We start from the raw sequence: 19,419 nt of genomic DNA, 5'->3' as shown, positions 1-19,419 counted from the left end.
TAGCAATTCAAAAGCACGTCAAAGTGCAAGTAGATAAAGTGCAAGTACTACTCCAGCGGGGAGGTAAACGGTGTTTCCGTGCACTGCTCTGGTTTGCCAGAAGTGGCTTTGTCATGCTGGCCACATGACCCGGAAGCTGTACGCCGGCTCCCTCGCCCAACCCCAGAGTTGTCTGCGATTGGACCTAACGGTCAGGGGTCCCTTTAGCTTTAGGTTTACCAGGGGAGGAAGAACATAGCCACCATGGCTAGTAGCTCCTGCATCATCCTGCCCATGCCCTAAAGTCATATGCCAATGCTCTCCTCTGAGAGCTCCCCTCTGTCCAAACTGAGGCTAGGAAAGCTGGAGGATTTATCTTTTCAAATTCCCATACAAAATTCAGACAAATGTGCAGATTGAAACACAGCAACGTACTGGAGTTCACACTTCTTCAAATATTGCATAATGGGTCTTGAAAATGCCATAGATTAATGTAGAAATGGTCTGGTTGGCAGCCTGGAACATTGAATAGTGACATTACATGCCAAAGCATTTTTCTGCAGCCCCCCCCCCCCCTGGATTTTACCACTAATAACCATGATCTTGATAAAAGGCAGCACAAATTTACTGGTTCCTCCAGCAGTAAAGCCAGGCTCCTACTTGAGAAGCTGCAACACAGTGCCAGGCGAGGGATCGGTGCCTAAGCCACCTCCTGAGTTCTGAAACTTGCCCTACCCTGCAAAAAGCTCACATCTTCATCTGAAATGATCTGCCATGAAGGACCACTATGTCGTATTATTAATAAAGTCTTATCGCATGGGCAACAGGGACTGGAAATTGCCCAATCAGCATTCATTTAATCCTGCCATTGATTAAAATGTTTACTGTAACCTCCACGCAGAGAGGAGATTGTTAAATGCCTTTTGTGGGTCATTTCGCAGACGGCACCGGAGAGAGTTAAAATATGATGATCAGGGAGAAAGGATTTAAACACGCAATGCTTGCCTGGGAACGCGGGAGGGGAATGGCAATGAAATTGGTTGATGCAAAAGGAAAAGTGCTATTGCAGCTGCTGGCTCCACTGAATATGCCCCCCCAAAATAAACAACATGTCCCATTGCTGTATATTCTTACATCAGATTTTACAAGGCAATGATTCTCAGGTATTTTCAGTGGAACAGCTATTGCAACACATCCGTAGTTGGGGACATGCAAAACTGCCCATTTCAGTTTCTCTTGGCGCCTTATTTTTCCAGGCTTAAGTTCAGTTTGCCACATTTCAGCATCAGCTTGCTGAAAATTCACCAGCACTTTACAGTGCCTTTCTCCTAATATTTACACTTTCATGCACACAGTTTTGAAAGTTCTCCTAATATAACATACTACTACTATGCCACATCAGCTGTCATTGCTTCCACCACAGAATCCTGGGAGCTGTAGTTTCTTACACATGCTGAGAGTTGCTAGGAGATGCCCTTTAAAGGTAAAGGTAAAGGGACCCCTGACCATTAGGTCCAGTCATGGCCGACTCTGGGGTTGCGGCGCTCATCTCGCTTTATTGGCCGAGGGAGCCGGCGTACAGCTTCCAGGTCATGTGGCCAGGTCATGTGGCGAACCAGAGCAGCGCACGGAAACGCCGTTTACCTTCCCGCCGGAGCGGTACCTATTTATCTACTTGCACTTTGATGTGCTTTCAAACTGCTAGGTTGGCAGGAGCAGGGACTGAGCAACGGGAGCTCACCCTCTCGCAGAGATTCAAACTGCCAACCTTCTGATCGGTAAGCCCCAGGCTCAGTGGTTTAACCCACAGCGCCACCCGCATCCCGGAGACCCCCTTACCAACGTACAATCCACGGAGTTTGCTGAGAAGGAGGATTGCTAAACCATGTTGGGAACTGTAACTCTGGGAGGGGAATAGAGGTCTCCTAACAACTCTCAGCACCCTTAACAAACTGCAGCTCCCAGGGTTCTTTCTGGGGAAGCCATGACTGTTTATAGTTTTATCATAGTGCTTTAAATGTATATTGTGGATGAGACCTGAAGTTAAGTTTGAAAGAAGCATTCTATTGCTGAAAGGAACCGTTGGCTGAGGGTGCTTGATAGCAGTCTGTATGTGTGAGGTGACCGCCACAATTTCTCTGGTTTGCAAATGTGCCCCCAAAGCTTGCCAATCCTCTGGGTTACCACTTGATGCCGGTTGATTTGCATCCCTTCTGTCTACCACTGAGACATTCCTTGCTGCAAAGTTTGCCGTGTGCTACTTCAGCTAACGCTGAGGCAGGACGGAGCTTCCCTGCCTGCGTAGTCTAGAAAGAATATACAGCTTTATGACACTAAAGGCAGGCAAAGAACTATTTCCCCTGCCACACTGGTATTTAAAAGCACAGATGCCTGCTTTCCGTTTGCTGATCTTATTGGCAGGCCCGAAAGCACAGTGAGATGTCTGGAGAGCTCGCTTTCCAAGTGCAGCCTACAGATTTGAGCAGAAATGTAAAATACTCCACAAGATGAATAGAGTAGTCAATATCGTACTATATCATCCTATATTTATAGATGAAACCAAGTGGGAAAGAGCATCTAGAAATGAAACATCGATGACCTAATCTATTTACATAATTAGCTACCCTCTTGCCCCCAACCCAACCGCTCTCCTAACTGTTTAACCAACTTATTTATCTGGAGATCAAGCAACCCCCTGCAAATGAATTTTATGCCACAAGAAACCAATAACGGCTCCTTTGGAATGTAAGGATCATCGCTGTAGGAATTAACTTGCTGCAGAAAATGTCATCACTTTGCAACGTATCAATCTAATGGGCCTGCAACACCATTAGCAGCCAGATGCATTGCTCAATTAAATTACTCAACAAGCGACTAGACCATCCTCATGTTTCTTGTTCTATTTTACACGGCTTCCTTCTTATCTGGGAAGAGCCACATTATTATAAGTGCCACTGAAGTTTAATAAGTGTACAATTATTTGGGGTTGGGTTAATATATGTGCCAGCTGTAGAATTAATGGCTACAATTTCACAACGTATTAAACATTATGATGCCCTGTTAAACACGTTACATGCACAAAACAATATTTGTTTCTTCCATAACAAGGGTGGGGGGAACTTTCTGACTGGGGGGGAAGGGAATTGATATCTTTACCTGGTTGTGCCCCATGGGCAAACCTGGACAGGTGGTTTGCCCCACCCACCTGTCAAAATCCATTAAGCAGAGTTCCCAACTGGCCAACAGCCACTTTGGGAACTCCTCTCCTACCAGCTGATGGCATAAGTGTCACCCACTGATTGACAGATAGGCATGGGGGTGTGTGAATGGCTTTGTGGGCCAGACTGGATCTCCTGGAGGGCCAAGATTGGCTTGCAGGCTGAAAGTTCCCCAGGCCTGTTCTAGTAATCTGGGACGCAAGTAAAGCTGTTATGAGAGGGTTTCTGATACAACAGAATGCAATAAAGAAGAGAAGTCAAAATGAGAAGAAAGATAAAATTTTGGAGAAAATAAAAGAAAGTGAGAAGAAACTGAGAGCAAAACCAAAGTCGCAGGAGATTTTGAGAGAAATAAAATTATATCAAGTACAATATATGGAAATGGTGAATCAGGAAATAGAATGGAAAATTAAACAAATGAGACAAAAAACATTTGAATCAGCTAATAAATGTGGGAAATTGCTGGCCTGGCAAATGAAAAAAAGACAAAAATTAAATACTATCACAAACTTAGAAGTGGAAGGAAAGAACATACATAACCCAATTGAGATTAGAAACTGTTTCCAGAGGTATTTTAAACAATTATACACACAAGGGCCACAGAAAGAAATGGACATAGACAAATTTTTGAAGACAAATGGACTACAAAAAATCTCCCAAGAAAGTCAATTAATGTTGAACTATAAAATATCTGAACAGGAAGTAGAAGGTGCCATTCAAAATATGCAATTGGGCAAATCTCCAGGACCGGATGGGCTGACTTCTAGATATTATAGATCTTTGAAAGAGTGGCTATTACAACCTTTGAAGGAAGTCTGTAATGAAATATTGTAAGGGAAAAGGGCACCAGAGTCGTGGAAAGAGGCATACATTACACTTATACCGAAAACAGAGACTGAAAAGACTCAGCTTAAGAACTACCGCCCTATATCATTACTTAATGTGGATTACAAAATTTTTGCAGACATTTTGGCCAAGAGATTGAAAAAAGTATTGATGGAAGAGATCCATAAAGACCAAGCGGGCTTTCTCTCAGGAAGACACTTGTCTGATAATTTGAGAAATATAATTGATATTTTGGAAAAACTAGAAGTGAATATAAATACTAAAGCAGTTCTGATATTTGTGGACACGGAGAAAGCCTTTGACAACATCTCTTGGAGCTTCATGAAGAAGAACCTACAGGGGATGGGAGTAGGCCAAGGTTTTGAAAATGGTATAGGTGCAATATACTCTGAACAAAAGGCTAAATTAATTGTAAATAATGTGGTGACGGAAGAATTTAAGATAGAAAAAAGGACACGACGGGGTGCCCAATTTCCCCACTGCTTTTTATATCGGTCCTGGAGGTTCTGCTGAATATGATTAGAAGGGACCGGTTGGTTAAAGGTATACAGGCCGGACCCAAACAGTACAAACTGAGAGCATTTGCAGATGACTTAGTATTGACGTTACAGGAGCCAGAATCTAGTACTAAAAGGGTTTTAGAACTAATCCAAGAATTTGGTCAACTGGCAGGATTTAAACTGAACAAGTTAAAAACTAAGGTTTTAGAGAAAAATTTAACAGTGATTGAAAGAGAGAGGTTTCAGAATGAGACAGGCCTGACTGTGGTTAAGAAAGTGAAATACCTGGGGATTAATATGACAGCCAAAAATGGGAACTTATTTAAAGATAATTATGAAAAATGTTGGATGGAAGTGAAAAAAGATTTAGAAATCTGGTCAAATTTGAAGCTTTCACTGTTGGGTTGTATTGCTGTGATAAAAATGAATGTATTGCCTAGAATGCTGTTTTTGTTTCAAACATTGCAAATTGTGGACAAGATGGACTGTTTCAAGAAGTGGCAGAGAGATATTTCTAGATTTGTCTGGCAGGGCAAGAAGCCCAGAATAAAATTTAAGATATTAACTGATGCAAAGGAAAGGGGTGGATTTGCCCTGCCAGACTTTAAACTTTATTATGAATCAGCAGCTTTTTGCTGGTTGAAAGAATGGCTACTTCTTGAAAACACAGACATTTTGGACTTAGAAGGTTTTAACAATGTATTTGGATGGCATGCATATCTGTGGTATGACAAGGTCAAAGCGCATAAAGCATTTAAAAACCATATTGTCAGGGAAAGCACTGTTTAATGTCTGGATAAGATACAAGGATTTTTTGGAAAACAAAACCCCAAGGTGGCTGTCACCGATGGAAGTGAAAGCTCTGAAAAGGCTCAATATGGAGGCCAATTGGCCGAAATATTGGGAAATTTTGGAACAAGATGGAGATAGACTGAAACTGCAGAGTTTTGAGAAACTAAAAAATAAAGTGCGAGACTGGCTTCATTATTATCAGATAATGGAGGCATATAATTTGGACAAGAAAATTGGCTTCCAGGTGGAAAAATCAAAATTAGAAACAGAACTGTTAGAACCCAAAACTAAGAATTTGTCAGGAATGTATAACTTGCTGTTGAAATGGAATACTCAGGATGAAACGGTGAAATCTGCTATGATTAAATGGGCACAAGATGTTGGACATAATATTATGTTTGCTGACTGGGAACAGTTATGGACCACAGGTATGAAGTTTACGGCATGTAATGTCCTAAGAGAGAATATTATGAAAATGATATACAGGTGGTACATGACCCCAGTCAAGCTTGCAAAAATCTATCATTTGCCCGACAATAAATGCTGGAAATGTAAAGAAACTGAAGGTACATTCTTCCACCTTTGGTGGACGTGCCCAAGGATTAAGGCCTTCTGGGAAATGATATATAATGAACTGAAAAAAGTTTTTAAATATACCTTCTTGAAGAAACCAGAGGCCTTTCTCCTAGGCATAGTCGGCCAATTGGTGCCAAAGAAGGACAGAACTTTTTTTATGTATGCCACAACAGCAGCAAGAATACTCATTGCAAAGTATTGGAAGACACAAGATTTACCCACTGTGGAAGAATGGCAGATGAAGCTGATGGACTATATGGAACTGGCAGAAATGACTGGCAGAATCCGAGACCAGGGAGAAGAGTCGGTGGAAGAAGATTGGAAGAAATTCAAAGATTATCTACAGAAATATTGTAAAATTAATGAATGTTAGAATGATGTTGGATAGTAATTAAGTGGTTTCCAGCTGTAATGCTTTAAGGGAATATGAAAAAAGGGTTATAAATAGGAAAAAAATTAACATTATTACTTTTAAAGGATTTGCTGAACCAACAGATTGAAGTGGAATACAAAAAAGGGAGGTATGAGGAGGTCCGGGAAATAAGTCAAAGGAAAATAAGTAATGGAAAACCTGTGTGTTTTTAACTATTTTTATTTTGTATTTTTGTCATTTTTTTTTCATTTTTATTGTAATACTTTAAAAAATCTTAATAAATATCTTATAAAAAAAAAAAAAAAGAAAGTTCCCCAGGCCTGTTCTGAAGCAAGAGCGAGGAATCTGTGGCCCTTCAGATATCCTGTGGGGGAAGGACAGTTCTCATATGCACCAAGCACTGGCCATGGTGGCAGTGGAACTCAGATGGAGGACCACATTTTCCCAACCCCCTGATCTAAGGATGCCACAAGAGGAGCTATATTGTGCTGCCAACCCGTTCTCTCGTCAGTGATAATAGTTTTGTCCAATGGAAAGAATCGAAATAGCACCCAAGAAACCGCAAGCATTTAAAAACTCGGGTGATCATGTTTTCATAAATATCATAATGGAGTACTCACAGGTAACAAAACAGCAAGGAAAATAAACTTGTTCGCTGTAATTGGTGAGATTTGGGGGAATTGTCCTCCCTGCATAAAAGATTCTAATCTTGCAATTCCGCAGCTCAAATACAGTTTCTTGCTGGCTGCAAGACTTGGGAACTGATTTCCCATGCTGTATTTCTACCAGAACTGTGGCTTCCAATAATTGGGGTCCACAATGAAAGCATTTGCATTGGATGCTCAGCTCACGTAAATTTCAGTGCAGCAGGGAAGTTATCTGGCGCTATCAACTTGGCGTTTGTTGAGTTATTCAGAATGCACAGGCACGCTCCACGAACCAGAAAAAAGTGAGAAAGAAAAGGGAGGTATTCAGCTCCCACAGGCTTTTGTGACCGAGCTATTTCCCCACAAATATTTATCGAAAAATACATGTTTTATTATCTCTTCTGCAGGACTGTATGCTGTAGGCTAATACAGATTACCTTTGAAGAGTATTAGAAAGGGGATCCGGAAGGGATTGTTGTAAAAGAGCACCCATTAACAGGAACATTTCCTTGATTTATTTAAAAGGTCACCCGCCCGTTATTTCACCCAGAATGGGGGATGGGGGAAAGGAATCTTATTGCAGCCCATCAAGCCCAGGGAGCAATAGGGACAGAAATGAAATTGGCTGGTTGGTCCCATTGTTCAAATTAATTGAGAACGGTTTAGTCGCAACTTTAGGAACAAAAAAAGGATTTATTTATTTTTTGGTCCTAAAAGTGAACCAGCAGCCCATCATGAGCTGAACCAGGATTGAAAGCTGCAATTACAATGGGCTTGGCTTCAGCACCCAGTTTTGGGATCCAGGGTGAACTCAGGGATGGAGAATTCTTTTCACTCCCTTCTGGACAACCTTCCAGTCCCGTGTGCCAGTCGTGGGTGGAGCAATTGTTAGACCTTTGTACAGTTGGCTAGTTTCTACACATGCTTGACATGCCCCTCTCTATGCTGCCATTCAGTCAAGGAGGAAACATTAATGGAGTTTAGAGACATGTTTTAGCCAGGCATACACACTTGGGGTGTAGAGCCAGCAAGAAGTTTGGCTTGGGAAGAGTTCCAGGGGCCAGACAAGAGTTATCTAAGGACAAATGCAATCTTCAGTAGTTTGTAAAACCCCATTTCAAAGGAGAAGCAAACTTCTGGGCCCCTAAATTCTTCTCCCGAGAGGCAACGACTGCTCACCCAGTAAGCATCCCAGCTGAGTGGGGATTTGACTCCTGGTCTTTCACCTCCTAGACTGGCTGAAAGCTCCACACTGGCTGAAAGCACCACAGAACACCTTTACTAGGCCAATGAATGACCATCTTTACATAAGTGGATTAGACCATCCTGAAGACATTAGCCTGTTTGGTATAGAAAGTTGGGGGCAAAGTGGGTACACCCACTCCCACATCCTAGTTTATGCCTTCAAGTATCATTTTGAAAGCATGAATAGAGCTTATGTTTCTCTTTGGGGAAAAGATAAGAGTTTTGCCATTGCCCTTGATAATTACAGTGGTCCTATTGGGGACCTTCACTCATAGATCCATGAAAGGTTGATGTCAGTCTACAATGGCTGTCCCCAGCCTGGTACCCTTAAGATGTTGTGGGACTGCAACTTCCATCAGCCCCAGTCAGCATGGCCAACAGACAGGGATGATGGGAGTTGTAGTCCACTAATCACCTGGAAGACACAAAGTCAGGGATTGCTGGTCTACAGAAATATATCATTTGGGACTCTCAGGTGCTTTGAATAGTCTTTCCACTCTCCCATCTAGAAATGCTGGAGTGCAGTATGGGAAACGGAGAAATGCAGTGCTTACTCTTGAGGGGATTAATTGGTATAAATGTGTTTCATTTGCATATCTTGTAAACACGGAGAGATCTGCCCGTTCAAGTTTATTGCTGCAAATATCTAAATTAAATTAAATTTAATCCATTATGTTTTATAAGGGACATTAAAAAAAAAAAGGAAAACCACACCATCCTAGCTATAATAAAAATGGAGGAGCTTTGCCAAAAAAAAATTATAGAAGTGATAAGATCTAGCTATAAAAAAAAGAATGTGTCTCATTTCAGCAAAAGCAATGGGGTGCACGACTATTTATTTAATTAATTAAAAGCATTTCTAAACAGCTTACTATTTCAAAAAATCTCAATCTACAGTGTACACCATGTCTTCCTATATACATAAAAAATGTAAGGCTGTCGTCTTATAGTCCCCATTGGAGGATTTGTAGTGTCTCGTCAGAATCCTAGGAAGGGGAGGCTCTAGGGGTTAATGTGGGGATGATATGGGTAGAGTGGTGAGTCGAGTAAAGAGGAGCACAGCCCCCCCCAATATAAAAACAGTGGGTTGTAGCTGACTAAATTCTACTCTGAGTAGCCCCATTGAAATTAAGGGTGATAAATTCATCATGTCCTTTAATTTAAATAGGCCTACTCACATGAGTAGGACTAACATTAGGTACAACCCAAAACAGAAATATGAACTCAGTTCCGGCACCTCTCAGGTGGGCGCCATTGCCATTATAAGAGAACGAGAGAGGCATTCATGGTGAGTTCCAGAACCTCTTTTTCTAGAAAAAATAGCTCCCCATCTTCCACTTTTCCCCAGGATGACGAGGAGCAATTAATGAGTACTCTGTGGGCTCAGCCAGTCAGCTACAAATCGACCTAACAGTTACCTGTTAATAAATAAATGAATAAATATATGTGTCTGCTAAAAAGTAATCCTTGTTCAGTTCAGTGGGACTTACTCCCAGGTAAACGTACACAGGATCAAAGCCTTATCCTCCGAGGAAAAGGAGCTCTTTATTATCGGATTCCATTACTGACACTTTCAAAGGAAAATCTTCTCAATCCCCTTTTAAAATAGTTTTCTTGAAATAGCTTTAGTGTGAAGAATTATATCTGACACCTATTGGGCCAGACCTGATTCATGTGTTTGCAAGGACTTCAAGAGATATATGTAAATGTCTCCAGCTAGGACTTTTTACTTCTCTATGGGATCTGAAGCTCCTTCTGTCAAAACGAATAAGGCTTGAACAAGACCCAGGAGCCTTTGTGCTCTTAACATCTGGGAGGATTTGCAGCTTTTCTTTTTGCCTTGTTTTCTTATCAAGTTATGTATGGTGTGTGCTTAAAATATGTGTGTGGTGTGAGGTTTAGTGGTTAGAGCGTCAGACTAGGACCTGGGAGACCAGGGTTCAAATCCTTACTCGGCCATGAAGCTTGCTGGGTGATCTTGGGCCAGTCACTCTCTCTCAACCTAACCTACCTCACAGGGTTGTTGTGAGGATAAAGTGGAGAGGTTGTGAAGGTGTGTATGCCACCCTGAGATCCTTGGAGGAAAGGTGGGAAACAAATGTAAAAGTTTAAAATAACTCAAATACTGCTAAATGTTTGCTTTCTCTTTTTATTGATTTAAATAGTGCATCTCTCTGTATTCATTAGACTTTTTGGGGGCAGGGGAAGGGTTCATACATCTTGCCAGGAGCAAAAGTAGGTGCAGCAATTAATGCCAATTTTACCTGTGAGCATAGGGACGCGGGTGGCACTGTGGGTTAAACCACAGAGCCTAGGACTTGCTGGCGGTTCGACTCGCCATGACGGGGTGAGCTCCCGTTGCTCGGCCCTTGCTCCTGCCAACCTAGCACTTCTAAAGCACATCAAAGTGCAAGTAGATAAATAGGTACCACTCTGGCAGGAAGGTAAACGGCATTTCCATGCGCTGCTCTGGTTCGCCAGAAGCAGCTTAGTCATGCTGGCCACATGACCCGGAAGCTGTACGCCAGCTCTCTCGGCCAATAAAGTGAGATGAGCGCCGCAACCCCAGAGCTGGTCACAACTGGTCAGGGGCCCCTTTACCTTTACCTTACCTGTGAGCAGTAGGCTCACACTCACGTACCTCTCTGCATCCTCCATCCAGGTAAGCAAGAAGCATTAGCAGGATGCAAGGATACATTCCAGCCAGGCATAAAGGAAACTGCAAACAGGGCCAAGGTGTGGTGTAACCTGGGGAGGAGCCCAAGGGCCAGATAGAAAGGCCTTGAGGGCCACATTTGCCATCCCCCCGGACCTGAGGTTCACCATCTCTGACAATGGGACTAATTGAAGTTTCATTGGGTTGAGTTTTGATACGGAAGGGGGGGGGAGCTGGGTGGCAGAGCAGCCTCGCACCCAGATTTTACCGTAACAGTTTTAACTGGCAATCCACACACAGGAGAATGAAGTTTTCCACCTGCTACCTCCATACCTACCTCTCTCCCATATAGCCTGCAGTGCATAGGCAAACCCCCGTCACATGATCACATTGCCCTCCATTATGACATGGGCAATCCTGGCTGCAGTTAACCCCGTATGTTCCTGATGGACACGGCTGGGCACATACAAAGCCCTATGTAGGAGAAGGCGGAGAGAAAAAAGTCATTTCAGGTTAACATCATTTCAGGTTAACATGGAGAAAAACAAACAAACAAACACACTGCATTTAGCTGTGCATTAAAGGGTGTGCTTTGCATGTCATGCCGTTTAATAAAGTGCTTGCCACTTTACCAGTATGTACATATATTAAATGCATATTTTAGGTTGGAAGTCATATGGGAATATGGACTTTAGGATAAAATGTGTACGAAATGACCATGTTAGGGTAAACTGTGTTCATAAATGTCTGTTCTGCCAAGGAATACATAGAAAGTAATGTGCCTTTTAATGCAAAGTAATGTGCATTTTAAAAATTGCAGATTCATGCAGTAATGGTACAGAATGGACTTATGAATGAATGAATGCAAGAGGACATGGAAACATACTGAGCCTTCCATTCATATGCCACACAATCCATCCAATTTCTACCAGTAGTTGCTACCGTTGAGAAGCTATGGGGTTCAATCCTGCTTGGAAACCATGCCAAGCCATGTTGTCACTGCCACAACTCTCAGGTCAGGTTCCCCTTCTTCTTTGGATGAGGCCAGGGGTTCTGAGTGGGAGAGGGAATCACCCTAGGTGTACACACTGCCTTCCATCAGCCACAGCTGGTGACCCATTGACACCCCTATCTAGACAAAGATAACCTAACTTCTGTTGTCTATGCTCTGGTAACCTCTACTGCAACACATTACATGTGGGGCTGCCTCTGAAGATGGCTCAGAAACTTCAGCTAGTGCAAAATTAAGTGGCCAGGTTGCTCACTGGGGTAAGACACTTTGAGCATATTGCACTGATTCTGGCTGTCCATTCATTTCCTGGCCCTATTCATAGTGCTGGTTTCACTTATAAAGCCTCAAATGGCTCAGGACTGCAATACCTCAAGAACTGCCTCTCCCCATATGAACCAACCAGAACCCTGCGATCATAATCTGAGGCCCTTTTTCATGTGCCTTCTCCATGAGAGATCCAGAAGGTGGCAACATGAGAATGGGCCTTTTCTGTGGTGACTCCCCATTTGTGGAATGCTCTCCCCAGGGAGGCTCATCTGCTGCCTCCATTATATACCTTTAGGCACCATGTATTGTGTATTCTCATTTTGTATTTTTACACTGTAAGATATGGATTTACGGATGAAGGATAGTATACAAATTGAATAAATAGTAGTAATAATAATAATAATAGCAGATGAATCTCAGTTCAATATTTGCAGTAGGACAGTGTCTTCCACCATACCTTATGGTAAGAGGCCAGTGTAGGGGTTCTAGGGCATGTTGTGTGGCACATACAAAACTTTGTCCTCCCACAACTTACTGCCATTTCCCCTCTCATAGTATCTGTCACCTGAGGCAGTTGCCTCACTCGGCTTAACAGTAGGACCGGCCCTGCCTCTCAGCCAAGCACCTTAAAGCATTTTAGGCAGGAGAGGGTAGTAGTGGAAGAGGAAACAATGAACAGTTCCCAGGACAAATAAAAAACACAGCACATCTCAAAACGGGAACGGCTTCATATTTGCCTTCCTCTGACAGTTTCTTCACTCACAGACCAGGAAGATTTGGCAATACCAACAACCCCAGAATGGAATACAGTGGGTCTCACTAATCATGAAGAAGGACTCTGAAAGCCTATCCTAACCTGTATGATTGCTGGCTCTTCAGCTGTGGAAGGGATAGCTTGGCCTCAATTCAAGAGCATCCGGGCCCTGCCATAACCATTTGTGTCTCTAGGCTTGAGAAAGGAGTGATATTTTGAATCTCTCTCCAGGAAGGCAAGTTGCCCATTGATCATGATAATAAATGCCTTTTCTCATCATGGTTTCAAAGAGGAGAGGATTTCTATCAGCAAATGATGAGGAAGCAGTGCTCTGAGATGCATCCCCTCAAGAGAGGTGTGAATCTTCTGGCACAAACGTGCATTTAGGGAATACAAAATGCCCATCTCCCGAGGATCAAATGTCAGAGCAAAGTTGCAAGCAATTTTATGCATCTCATCAACAGAGTTTGTTCCATCAGCAACTTTGCAAAGACTTCAGGCTTGTGCGTTCTTCAGCGCCCTTCCCCAATGTCATCAACTGCTGCCGAGGAAAGCAAAAGATGGTCCCAGCACCCCCCCCCCAACACTTCATTTAAGTCAGAACAAGGATCAAAAGGCATTCTCCTCTCCAACAGAACATGTGCGCTGCAAGGACTTTGGGGCAATCAAACATGATCTTTCCCTTTGGCTCTTTGCCACAGCAACACGTTTCCTGCCTTGCTGCGTTTGGCTTCTTGCTTCCTGATCCTCGGACCTTGGCTTCTTGACTCCTTGCTTCTCGACCCTCGGACCCTTGACTTCGTGACTCCTTGCTTCTCGATCCTCGGATCCTTGATTTTGTGACTCCCTGCTTCCTCACCCTCGGATCCCTGGCTTCTGGACTCTCGTTCCTGCTCCCACCCTGCCATCTTGTCCCTGGTCCCGATGTCCTCAGCCGGGACTTTGACCGCCTGTAGACCGGACTGTGACACAATGCACCACAGAAGTGCAGGGGGGCAGTGGAGGGAAGGGGTTCTCCCAGACAATGTGTTTATTTAGCATTCATCTCATTTGTTTGTTGGGAGGTTAGACAGTGCTGCACCAAACATTCCACATTTTCCTGTGCATCTTCCGATCACATTTCTTATTGCAAAAGTCTTATCTTTGAGGGAGGCAGGTGTTGTGCAAGAGCTCCCAATCAACTGCGGTTGTGCCACCTGAACTTTCTAGTATGTGATTGAATCCCACGCCAAAAGAGCGACACTCTGGAGATGACCAAGGATTCCACTTCACACGAGTGACTGTGAAAACAGAACTGAAAGACCTTCCTCTGGGGTAGATGCCAAACACAAAAAGCATGAAAACGGGCAGGGGTACCATTCATATGTTTGGCATGAAATCTTGGCTCCATTTGAGATTGCAAAACCTAAAGGAGAACAGGCTCTGGTGCTCACTGATATAAGGCTCCTTACTGTAGTTCAGTGTGTTTTAGAGTGGAACAATCTTTCTTTAGGAGCTTGTGATTTCTTAAAATTCAGAAGCGCTTTTCAAAACCTGAACAACTCAGGAATCAGCTTGAAAAACAAAGCAATTTTTCTCCCTCATTCATCCATTTTGAACCTCTGCAAATAAGATGGGGAGAGAGCAGCGTGTGTGGGGGGGGGGGTTTCAAGGTCCTGAAGGAGGAGTATCTTTTGTGGAAATGCATTGAACTACGACAAAGTTTTGCCTCAGGGAGCCTTGTTTTGTTCATTTGAGATGCCTTCCCCCTTTTTCTTGTGCTCCCTTTGAGATAAGCCTAATAATGCTGTCACAGACAACGAGAGTCAGTAGGGACTCAGTTTTTGAGGGTAGCCCCAAGCAATGCAGCCGGAGAGAGCCCCATAACTGTTCTGCAGAGAGTTGGAGACAGAGTTGCCTGACAATGGACATGAACAGAGGGAATTAATAAAGGGGATGCTTGCACTCTAGGCAGAGTCCAACTTAGCCAGAACATGCCTCAACTTAGAGCAGCCTTTGTCAACCGGGTGCGCTTTAGATGTTTTGGAGCACACCGCCATCAGCCACAGCCGGCACAGTCCATGCTGGTTGAAGCTGGTGGAGGCTGATCCTCCAAATCACATAAAGGTAAAGGTAAAGGGACCCCTGGCCATTAGGTCCAGTCGTGGCCGACTCTGGGGTTGCGGCGCTCATCTCGCTTTATTGGCCGAGGGAGCCGGCGTACAGCTTCTGGGTCATGTGGCCAGCATGACTAAGCCACTTATGGCGAACCAGAGCAGCGCCCGGAAACGCTGTTTACCTTCCCGCCGAAGCGGTACCTATTTATCTACTTGCACTTTCACGTGCTTTCGAACTGCTAGGTTGGCAGGAGCTGGGACCGAACAACAGGAGCTCACCCCGTCGCAGGGATTCAAACTGCCAACCTTCTGATCATCAAGTCCTAAGCTCTGTGGTTTAACCCACAGCGCCACCCGTGTCAGAATTGTAGAGTTAGAAGTGTCACCTATTCCATCCCCCAGCAATCCAGGAGTCTTGTTGTCTGGCACGGGGCTTGAACCTACAACCCTGAGATTAAGAGTCTTGTGCTCCACCAACTGAGCTATTCCACAGGATGCCAAGTTGGCAAAGGCTCTAAGAAATAAGAAGAGCCTGATGGCCCATCTAGTCCAGCATCCTGTTCTCACAATGGCCAACCAGATGCCTCTGGGAAGCAAACAAGCAGGACCCGAGTGCAACGGGGCTCTTTCCTCCTGTAGCTTCCAGCAACTGGTTTTCAGAAGCATCATTGCCTTTGGCTGTGGGGCAGAGCATAGTCATTGTGGCTGGTGGCCACTGGTAGCCTTCTCCTTGCATGCCATTGCAATAGATCATTACAGTTAACAGTAACAGATTATGGTAAAGCAGAAGTGGCCAGCTTAGTGGGGTAGAGGCACAGAGCATTGTCGCATCTCTCCTGGGTGGGGTTTGGTGGGGAGGCAAGATTGTGGCTGTGCAGACACACCAGCAGCAGTGTCAGATTGGCTCTGTTGCTGCATCTGATCCAAATCCTGCTCGGCTCCATCTGGGGAAGCTGCAGTGATCCTGTGCCAGACAGAGTGGCTCTTGTTTCCACCACACCGCCTGCTATTGCTGTAAAGCTGGATTTCCTGCTAGATTCTTCGTCCTACCAAGCAGGCACACTATCTGAGAACAGGAGCAATGCTATCTTCAAAAGGAGGGAACTGAAGGGTAGGGAGGAGGAAAGAGACAGAGAGCGCACGCTGATCTTCCTTTTCAATCTCCTGCTTCAACTGGGAACCTGATTCCTCAGGGAGCAAATCTCTTGGCAGAGCTGCATTTCATCATACGCACCCCAGGGGAGCGTAGAAACTGCTGTTCTCTTGCGATGGTTTCTGGTCCCAGGTGAAATCAAGTTGGAGTCGATGTATATTAATAAACCTGAAGTTGCAAATGTCTTCAGGGAATACTGGTGCATGCATAGCGTATATTATACACACGCCCAAAGCACACTAAACGTGCATTCAAAATGTCTACAGCCAAAGACAGGCCTTCTGCGGAACATAAGGCCACGAGGACAGTAGCACCTTCTTTCTGTTTCTCCATTCCTGGCTTGCTGCAGCCAGAACTGTCCTCCAAACATCAAGAGTTAAAAACACAAAGCAAGGAAAAAGTTTCTCTCCCCCACACAGACACACACAGTGGCTGTGCAGAATCTTTTTCCTCTTTCATGAAAGCCCTGGAGAGGCCCTTTAAACTTAAAATCCCAACATTTGCAAGTGGAGTGCTTTTGCTTCTAACTGCCTCTGCTTCCCCCGGAGCTCCTGCTCTGCCTCTTTCAGAGTCTGCATGTCTGTGTATGTGTGTTTTAAACTCAGCTCAGTTCAAAAGCAGGCACTGTTAACTGCAGGTTTGTCCCCGGGGAACAGAACAGCCTAGGATAGGGTTTTCAAGAAGAACCCCTGGCCTTTGGAATGCATCTCTCTGTTTCTTCCAGGCAGCATCAGTGCAGACAGCCTCATTTACGGTCCACCCACCAACTGAGTAGAATAGAATTTCTACAGCTTACACACCCACCCACACGGTAGTGCACTTTTAACAGTCTCTCTGGCTGTACTTGTGCAGGCACACACCTGCAGGTCATATTGCACCACCAGCTTCAGGGTGATGTGCAGCTTATCCGCTTGATGGTGCTGCACCATAGGTCCACTGCACATGGCTTAACATCCATGCTCAGGCAAGCCACAGAATTCAGACCACAGGCTGGCATCATCAGTTGTGCGGGATTCAATTATTCAGTACCCACTTGCTTTCTGTATTTAGCAGTTTATGACACAGCCTCAACGATGTCTTTCTATAAGCTGTATTGCCCCCCTATGCTCCTTTGTGTGGAAGTGTGGGATATACATATATGAATTTAATAAATGAAGAAAAGAAAAGAAATATTGCCTCCAGTTGTTATGCACCTTCTTCCTGCACTTTATTAATTGCAACTCTGTCGTTTGTATTATTACGCTGCTGTTTAATATCATTTAAAAATATTGCAAGAAATTTGCCTGGGGATTATTGTAGTTTCCGTGGGGTTACAGCAGTTACAGGCATGGGAAAATGTGATGGTGTCAGGTGAGGGAACAGGAAGGGTCAGACATTTAAAATCCACCCCTGCTCCAGTCCATCTTCCAACCTAAATAACCTAAGCTGCCCTAGCAATTTGCCCTCTGGCAATGAGGTGCTGTTACTCAGTGTCTGTACAAAAGAAAATAATTGCTACCCCAAACTTGATTGTGATTGTGAACACAGAAACATAGGAAGCTGCCTTATACCAAGAGAGATGGGGCAGGGCACCTGGAGATGGGGATTTCAATCCAAACTAATGGAAATAAATGAATCATCTGGAGCATGCGGATGTTTTCAATACTACTTTTTTGATATCTGTATTAGGCATTATTCTATCTCCTGTTCAGTTTTAAGGTGTTCAAGTTGGATTGGTTTACAGTGGACGCTCGGGTTGCGAACGTGATCCGTGCGGGATGCACGTCCACAACCCGCAGCGGTGCGTTTGCACACGCGCAAGTTGCAATTTGGCGCTTCTGCGCAAAGCGCAATTTAGCACTTCTGCGCATGCACGACTGCCAAAACTCGGAAGTAACCTGTTCCGGTACTTCCGGGTTTCGGCGGTTCACAACCCGAAAAAATGCAACCTGAAGCATTTGTAACCCGAGGTATGACTGTATTTCTATTGTTTTATACAAATGTGTTCGGATTGGGGTTTTTTTTTTTTTTTTGGCATTTATTTCCAATTGTTTCTCATCTGCCCTTTTTTGAGTGGCTATACTTAATTGTTCACTTTGGGCAGCATGTTGTGGGAAGGTGTCAGACAAACAAACCGACGATGGAGGTGGTGATGCCAGCATTGCAGAGGGTTGGGCTAGATGACATTTTGGGTCTGTTCCAACTCTTTCATTCTGTGATTCTGCAATGATGACGGTGGTGATATGGACCCGACTGAACACAGCTGAGAGCTTATTATGAAACCACTTTGTGATGGTGGCAAAACACAACAGAATGTAACCAATGGGTTGGGTCCAGCAAATTTCTGCTTAGAGTAGTCCCACCGACAGACATTAAGGGGGCTAAATTAGACCATTCATTTCAGTGGATCTACTGTGAATAGGATTCTGGATAGCTCAGTCAGTAAAGCATGAGACACTTAATCTCAGGGCCATGGGTTTGAGCTCCACACTGGGCAAAAGATTCCTGCATTTCAGGGGGTTGGACTAAATAACCCTTGCGGTCCCTTCCAACTTTAAAATTCTATGAATCTATGAGTCTATGATTCTATGGCTAACACTAAACACAATCCAATGCTTCTCTACTAGCCTTGCATCCTGGGGAGCAACCCTAATTGTAACAGTGGTATTCCTGCCATTCAGCACTCTCTCCACCCTTCCAAAATTCACCAGGGGATCCTTGGGGAGAAGAAGAGTGCGCAGTTCAGCACATTCCTGCCATAGCTCAGAGCTTGTCACGATTGTTCCAGCATGGACCTGGTGGCTCCTCACTCCCCACCCCCATGTAATCCACAGCTTCCAGCCATCTTCATAGCCTTTCATGGTATTAACCAGGAAGGATCCCCAGAGTCTGTCTGACACCCCTTCCCCTGCCTTTCCCTTTCTCTGCCCGATTTCAGCAGCGGGACTTGCCAACAGGCTAATTGTCAAATGATGGAATGATGCCAGGGAATGGAGCGCAGCTGAATGAAGCCTTGGCAAATCCAGAGGGAGTTAATTATCACATTATTGATACAGATTTAGATTTGGAAAAGGGGGAGAAAAAAAGAGCGCAGCCTTTCCCCACCCCCCTCCCTTGACACACAGAATTAAAGGTGCGAGTAATAATGCGCTGGCTCGAAGCCAATCCCCGGCAGCCCCTCTTAACACAAGTAAAATTATGCCAGAAATGAGCAAGATTATGCGAGCGGGAGGGAAAGAATTGCATTGACCTCTGTAGCAGACCTCCCGCTGGCACAGTGCAAACACTCCCCAGAGTCTCTGGGTTGCAGCATTCACGCCTTCCCT

General features: G+C 44.3%; 1 protein-coding gene across 7 annotated transcripts in view; it reads right to left on the bottom strand.

Annotated features, from left to right (window-relative positions):
- Positions 1–19,419, bottom strand: part of MEGF11 (multiple EGF like domains 11) — a 352,698-nt gene that overhangs the window by 118,061 nt on the left and 215,218 nt on the right. For all 7 annotated transcript variants that reach the window (XM_080982103.1, XM_080982104.1, XM_080982102.1 and 4 more), the window contains one exon: positions 11,170–11,306. In XM_080982103.1, the coding sequence (XP_080838229.1) occupies positions 11,170–11,306 (137 nt within the window). The remainder of the gene's footprint in view (positions 1–11,169; positions 11,307–19,419) is intronic.

This window comes from Podarcis pityusensis (assembly GCF_964106645.2).
Source record: "Podarcis pityusensis genome assembly, chromosome: 14".
Taxonomy (NCBI): Eukaryota; Metazoa; Chordata; class Lepidosauria; order Squamata; family Lacertidae; genus Podarcis; species Podarcis pityusensis.
The sequence above is the reverse complement of the archived record's forward strand: the minus strand, read 5'-3'. Positions and strand labels throughout refer to the sequence as shown.